Genomic DNA, 8,125 nt, shown 5'->3' with positions numbered 1-8,125 from the left:
ACCATTATATATTTACCAAATATTTACCAAAACCACCTATTAGCCAAACCAACAATTAATTTTACCAAATATTTTAATTTCAAATAATTAACTTATTATATATTTACCAAGACTATGTAGTCTAATGGTATCCGGGTTGGACTTTCATTTGGAAGATTATTATGAGTTCAAGCCTCAGTGGAGGCGTTATTGGTTCTTTGTATTTCAGTAGGTTGAGAAAGTATATGAACAAATACTACAATGTAATAGAGCCAGTAGCTTTCAAAAAACTTATTATATATTAACTTTTTAGTTTTCAATTAATTTTTTTAGCTAGATCTGCCAAACAGAGCCTATAATATATAAGTGCACTTTAAAATTTAATTTATTTATAAAAAATGCCAATGCATTTTTTGGGGATTGTTCCAGATTGGGGATACACTCATATATATATATATATATATATATATATATATATATATATATATATATATATATATATATATAGCCATTTGCCCCCTCCCTGATGATGATGATGCGGAGGTGGGCTATGGTGGTTAAGAATTATGGGAATAATACAACAGAAATCTACACTTAGCTACAGTGCAAATTTTACTGTGCGTGCGTCATTTATATAAACATTCAACTGCACTGAAGGTAGCTGATAATCCAGAATCCATGGCCAAATTGAAGGAAGAAGTAACAAGAAGCTTGGCGTTAATGTGCGCGAGTTTCTGTTCTGCTTCCTTCTGAGCTCGTAATTCTGAAATACTCACGCACATTAAGCACAAATTTCACGCACATTAAACACAATACTCAGGCACATTAAGTACAAAACTCACGCATATTAACATGACGCACATTAAGTACAAATCTCAGGAACATTGAGTACAAATCTAACACACATTAAGTAAAACCTCACGCACATTAATCCACCGCACATCCGCACGGGAAGCAACAAATGCACCTGATCCCTTCCATATATATATATATATATATATATGTATATATATATATATATACACACACGTGTATATATATATATACATATATATATATATATATATATATATATATATATATACACGTATATATATATATATATATATGTATATATATATATACACACACGTGTATATATATATACATATATATATATATACATATATATATATATATACGTGTATATATATATATATATATATATATATATATATATATATATATATATATGTATATATATATACACGTGTGTGTGTGTATATATATATATATATATATATATATATATATATATATATATATATATATATATATATATACATACATACATAGATTTTGAATCCGGTGCACACCCCATAGTCAGCCGAGCCCGTGAGCACACTCCCTGATCGTTGATTTTGGTTGTTTAACGGTGCAGATGATGTGGGAATTTTAACCACATGCGGCGTGCGGATGTGTAAATAGGTAGGGGTGTTTTTGTACTTTACATTTGTCTTTAATATGGCATTTCCTTTTTTTCGCCGATTTATTTGTGTGTGTATGTAGACATAATAGGTATTTAGTTCTATTTCTCTCCCCTTGCAGTCAAAGCTTTCTCGTTTCTTCCGTCTTCTCCGCTTCCTTGCGTCGTTACTCTTCGCTTCTCATGGTTTCCGGGCGATCTTCATGGCTGATTCCAGTAAGAGGTAGTCTAAGCGACTCAGGGATATCTCTTCCGCTTCAAGTTCAGGTAATATTTTCTTTGATTTCTTGTATCTTTTTTTCCTTGTTTGTTGCTTGTTTCTTGTTTTCTTTTTTTTTTCCCGGCGGTTTGTGGGTTTGGTAGTGTTCAGTAGGGATTTGGGTGGGGATTTTGATTGTTGTATTTTTCGAGTGGGTAGTTCTGCATTTTTTTTTTTGGGTTTTTTTCACCGGGGTTTTGGTTGTGCGTTTGTCTGCGTTTGGGGAGGGGGGGGGGGGGGGGGGCGGATGTCATGGTGGGGGGTAAACGATTTTTGGGTTAGGGTTTCGTTTTTTTTTTTTTTTTTTTTTTTTTTGTGCTGTTATGGGTGTTCCAGTGGTGGTGGAATTTTCTATAAACATAGGGGTTTTTTGTGGTTGTTTGGTATTATTATTATTTTTTGTTTAGTGGTTTTTGGATGGCTACAGTGGGGTTATTGGATTGGTTTGTGCATAGCAGGTTATGACCATGTGCAAAATAGGGTTGTTTTTTGTTGTTAATTTGCATTTGTGGCTGTTTTATTCTTTTTTTTTTTGAATTTCGGGTTCATAGTGTTTTTAAACTATGCAGTTAATAATTGGTGTTTTTTTGTGAACTGGATAAATGTTGATGTTTCATGCTTTTGAGATTAGAAATTTTCTCTGCTTTTGAGAGAAACTCTCCATGCTTCCAACTGTTTTTTTCACTTCATTGGTGGAGAGGAAATAGACAGTTGATTGGTGAGGAAGTTGGATTAAATTTGAGATAATATAATAATAATAATAATAATAATAATAATAATAATAATAATAATAATAATAATAATAATAATAATAATAATAATAATAATAATAATAATAATAATAATAATAATAATAATGATAAGAGTTAATTCTATTTTTGGTTTGTGCATAGATGTAAGTCACTGTCTGCAACTTAGGCTAAATAGATTTTCCTTTTGGGGTGTTAAAAGTTGTGCAATGTTTCATACATGTGGGTCCCTGGTTTGTGCATAGATGTGTGGCACCATGTGCAAGTTAGGCTAAATGGAATTGGCATTGTGGGGTTTTCTTCTGTATGCTTGTGCGGGTTTGGATTGTGGCATGTGCGTTGGGTGGTTAACAGAATTGCTTGGCTTCATATGTGTGGTTCTTGGTTTGTGCATAGATGTAAGCCACCATGTGCAACTTAGGCTAAATGGGCTGGGCTTTTAGGGGGTTATTTTTAATGTGTGTGTGCTGGTTAAGAATGAGTGGGTTTGGTTGTGGTGAGGTGGTTGGTCCATACGTTCCGCACGTATTTTTGCTCTATTTTCCCTTCATTGTTTATGTTCGTTTCGGTGTGCGAGTGTCCTAAAATGTCTGGTTATTTTTTTTATTGGTCGGTTTAGGCAGTTGATGCACGAAGGGGTGTCCATCCACCTGATGTTGCTGCTCCAGTGAAGGTAATTTGTTCTGTCATTAAACAGTATATGGCGTGTGGGGCTTCATGTTCTTGTGTGTGCATAGACTGTAGTCAGTTTGTGCGTATTTGCTGTCTGTTTGCATGTATGATATGGTTTGTGCACTTGTGTAGGTAGGTTAATGTAGTGTACTGTAAACGTGTTGTAGTATTAAATAATACCACGTGTGTGGGAGGTCATCGGTCTGTGCGTAGTCTGTGTGTGTGAGAAATATGGGCACACCCCTACGGTGCTGGTATGTGTGGTGACTGCATTTGCTTTTTTAGTTTGTCTCTTGAATCAATATCGTTAATTTTAAGTATCCAGCTTTATTGCGTATGCTTGTTTAACGTAATGCCATTTCTGTAGCATGATTTGCTGCCCGTTTTCTTTGAGGATGTGGGTGTTACTGCTTTGTTTTTGAAGGTCACAAAATTGGTCCCTCGTAGGGTTCGATTTCCATGGCGTAATGCAAAGAACAAAGTAGATTGTGGCGTATGTGCGATGCGTCACATGAAGTGTTATGTTAGACAGTCCTACGCTTCATGGGACTATGGCCTCCGTAGGGGTGATGCACATGTTTTTCTTGCTTTACGCGTTCACTTCTTGTATGATATTTTTGATGTTCCAAAGCAACACACATCGGTTCGCGAATGTCAACTGTGTTATGAGGTCAATTGCTGCCGTTCGTAGAATCCCATTCGTTTATACATACACAACTTTTAACATTGTCGCCTTTTTTTAATGTATTTGAAACCTCACGACCTTTACGCACATGCTCTAACACTATTCACGCACAGACATGTGGTATTTTGTATCGGATCACACTAACATTGAACCCAACAACCATTTATTCAACAACATACATGCGCATTCCACCGTTTAACAAGTGTGGGGATTACAGTTTTATGTAATACAGGAGAACCAATATTCTTTGGGGGGGGTGCATACATTAGGTACACACATGCACCCTTACGCACACACTAGGCCGCTGTTCACGCACAGACCACGGTATTTGTATCGAATCCCACAACCAATAAAACCACATCCATATATTCCACAACGCACGTGCGCATTTCACCATTAAACATTTAGGGCGATTATAGTTCTATGGAATTCAGAGATAACATTTATACACAACTTTTAACATTGTCGCCTCACTTCAATTATTTTGCTTAGTTCCGTCGGTGTTTGTTTCCAGATGGTTGTGATTATTTGTTTTACATGAGCATTGCGTTTTACGGATGTGTCCAATGTCCTATATTCCGCTTACATTTTTGGAATCTTTTTTTTTTAAATTTTTTTTTATGTATTTGAAACCTCACAGCCTTTACGCACATGCTCTAACAGTATTGACGCACAGACATATGGTATTTTGTATCGGATCACACTAACATTGAACCCAACAACCATTTATTCATCAACATACATGCGCATTCCACCGTTTAACAAGTGCGGGGATTACAGTTTTATGTAATACAGGGAGAACCAATATTCTCTGGGGGTGGGGGGGGGGGGGGTGCGTACATTAGGTTCACACATGCACCCTTACGCACACGCTAACAACCCCAATGCATTCACCATTATGTCCTTACTACAACCATTGAGACTACCAGCGTCTACATATTTTCTTTTCGTTTTCGTTTCACACTTTTATCAAACCATACTCTACGCACACACATCCCTTAACTTTGAGTTTGTCCAATTAAAAATATCTCATACGTAAAAATCCAAATGCCCAAAAAAAATCAATGTGATTAACATTGCTGCTTTACGATACGCACATACTACAGTTCATCTGTGCACCTACCACAGTAGCTCACCGTTATCGTTGCCAGATTAATATTCAAAGTTTGCACAAGCTTAACTGCCCCTACGCACCCACCCCTACCACCTTTCTACCACCACTCAGACTACCCTCTACCACGCTTTTTCTAGTACACGGAAAACCCACAACCAACAAAAAAAATACACATTCATCTATGAATGCACAGGCCGAAACCGGTAATGCAAATACCTGTGCTGCTAGTACCCATCTTCTTCTGCGCTCGTTGGTTGTTTCTGCCGGCGCAACCTTTTGCTTTCATCGTAGATAATCTTATCGCAATATTGGTATTACGCACATGCGAACACACGACTATGCAACGACATAGTGCCTAATCATCTATAATGCACTGACTATTGTTACTCCACGCACCCGGCCCCTAAGCTCCCATTATATATACACGACGTAATAAAGCTGGAAGGGTTGCATAAGCTGGTATGCAGCCACGCTTCCACATAACTGCTGTTTCCAGAGGTTCACAAATACCCCTATTTCGTAGGTCGTTACTCGTTCGTCACGTCAACAAAAACAGTAAAAAAACGCAAATACAGGTAATTGAGGCAATGCGCATAAGACTAAATACTACCATGCAACCACCAACACACTCTAACATACGCTCCTGCGTCTAATGTCCTACTACCATGTAACCACCCAAACGCCCTTACTTTTAACCATCGTGCACAAACATACATACTATCACGTATCTACCACATTTTGACCCAACCATACTCTACGAACAACAATTTTAATCCTAGTGTTTGTTCATTGCAAAATAAAGGACAAGTTTTATCAACCACATTCCAAAAACAGATAACCAAAACCGAAACAACAAAAAACAAAAAAAAAAAAAACCCATTCCCCTGCATACGCAGTTGTATTGCAGCTGCTACTTGTCATACTCATTACCTCACATTCACATTTGACACATTATAAACATCAGTTTGCACGACATATTAGTCTGCCACGCACTCACCAGTACGCCCAAATTACACCCAAACGGTCTCCCAAAAACGACAGTTTTCGTAGTCGTTGTTGGTTTCCACACTCTTCTCCATCTCAATATACGCACCAACACCCATACAATTTGTTGGTTGTCTACTGCAAAAACTCCGTAACGGAAAAACCAATACAAAAAAAAAAAAAAAAAAAAAAAAAAAAAAAAAAACAAACAAACAAAGAAACACGCACAAACCGGGACTCGGTAATGAACACACCTGTGTTTCTACTATCCATCCTCTTTTTGCGCTAGATGTTTGTTTGTGCAGCCTCACCGGTCCGTCTACCCCACTGCTATGTCTCACGCTCATTTTTGTCTTCAGAGGTGATGTATCACGCCATGTATATTTCCTGTAATAATATCCCTAGTTTCATGCTTAACATCCCATCATAATTTTAACCATAATTAGCCAAATAGGTACAATTACTTTTCAGACCCTTTCTTAATAATAAATCTTTAATTTATTCTAGGGGATCTCATGATCTCAACCATTGATGGGGAATCAATCTATGGATATTAGGAGATCTCACATGATCATCTAATTAGGGGTACACCGGATTCGAAGCCTATATATATATATATATATATATATATATATATATATATATATATATATATATATATATATATATATATGTTTAGTACATAGTATATTAAATTGTTAAAATTAAAAAATTTAAATATAGTTATTACAATGTATAATTGTTTCAAGGGTTTTTTTTTTTTTTTGAATAATAAACTTAAAATAAATACTCCGCAATGGCCATCTCAAGCCAAATTTGGTATTTTTGTGTTAGGTTAACTAAGTTTGTGTGACATGATTCATTTAACATGTTTAATTTGGTTTGATTTAATCTAAAAGATTTAGCATTCAAAAAAAAATCTAAAAGATTTAAGATCAAATTGAGACTAAGTTAAATGGGTTTGGTTAAATTTAGAAACAACAATGTGATTGGTTTAGATGTTAAGGCTATATAAAAGGAGACAAAACCTAGTAGTTTATTGTAACAGTGGCAAATGGCACTGCAAACACCACAAATCTTCCACCAAATTTTCCTCACCATTCTCCCCAAAACAGATTCTCTGCAAATAAGACTCTTCTCACTTCTCAATTCAATATAAAAACCTCCACCCTCTTCAAGAACTTCAAACCACACACACCAAAAGCAAAAACAAAAAAAAAAAAAAAAAACAAAAAAAACAAAACAAAACAACAGAAAATAAAAGCAAAATAAACCCCTCAAAATGGATTCCAAGATCATATTCTTCTCCGTCATCCTTCTGTTCAGTAGTGGTGCAGCCATGAACATCACCACTACAGTCACTCTTCCTTTAGTCAATCACAACTCTGCAAAAACAAATTCGGTTCTTGCAACTTCTCCAGTTCCATCTCCTTCCAGCCCGACCAATGCCCCGCCAGCTAACCCGACCCCAACCAATGCCCCACCTGCTACCCCAACCAGCACCCCCCCTGCTAGCCCGAACGGCGCAGCCCCTACTAGCCCGAAGGGCGGAGCCCCTACTAGCCCGAGCACTAATCCCCCTCAACCTGCTGGCCCAATCACACCCGGGGCAGCACCTAGCCCTAGGAAGATGTTGTCACCACCACTGCCACCAAATATTATTACGCCTGCCGCATCACCTGCCCCAACTGAAGATGACTCCAGTGTGGGAAGGAGTTTGAGGGTTAGTGCAGGTGCTATTGTTGCAACAATAGTGTCATCCAATCTATTCCTCATGTTGATGGCTTGACACACGGAGGAAATATGTTCTTAGACACATATGAACATTTTTAATAGTTGTAGTTTTTGCAGGTGTGGCTAAAAAGAAACAAAAACAAAAAAAATCTGAAAAAAATAAAATAAGATTTCCGTGCTCAGTCGGAACATGCAATGGACCCGCCCGGCCGGGCGTGAGATTTGAGTCACATGCGAGTTTTTGTGGCTTTTTTTTTTTCTTTTTTGGTGAAGCCCACAGATCTAACAAAAACCAGCTGCTTCAACAAAGTCTCCAAATCTTTTCTCATCGACATAAGCTATGTTCTCCTCAAAAATTGAGCAAACTCCATTGATGGAGATGCTATAATAAAGTGTGTAGATGAAATCATTTTAGATGTGATGATTCGTACATTTTACTCATGTAAAACTTCCATTATATATCCTAATGAACCATGATTTTACT

General features: G+C 36.9%; 1 protein-coding gene across 1 annotated transcript; it reads left to right on the top strand.

Annotated features, from left to right (window-relative positions):
• The first annotated feature begins 7,189 nt into the window (after positions 1–7,189).
• On the top strand, positions 7,190–7,696 carry LOC109183021 (uclacyanin-3-like). The gene has a single exon (XM_019333237.1). It carries the CDS (start codon positions 7,190–7,192, stop codon positions 7,694–7,696), a length of 507 nt encoding a protein of 168 aa, XP_019188782.1.
• Positions 7,697–8,125: the final 429 nt, after the last annotated feature.

This window comes from Ipomoea nil, unplaced genomic scaffold (genome assembly GCF_001879475.1).
Source record: "Ipomoea nil cultivar Tokyo-kokei standard unplaced genomic scaffold, Asagao_1.1 scaffold1096, whole genome shotgun sequence".
Classification (NCBI taxonomy): Eukaryota; Viridiplantae; Streptophyta; class Magnoliopsida; order Solanales; family Convolvulaceae; genus Ipomoea; species Ipomoea nil.
The sequence above is the reverse complement of the archived record's forward strand: the minus strand, read 5'-3'. Positions and strand labels throughout refer to the sequence as shown.

What these genes read in the sequence shown, in the direction of transcription:
- LOC109183021 (XM_019333237.1), top strand. Translation starts at nt 7,190, where the DNA reads ATGGATTCCAAGATCATATTCTTCTCCGTCATCCTTCTGTTCAGTAGT.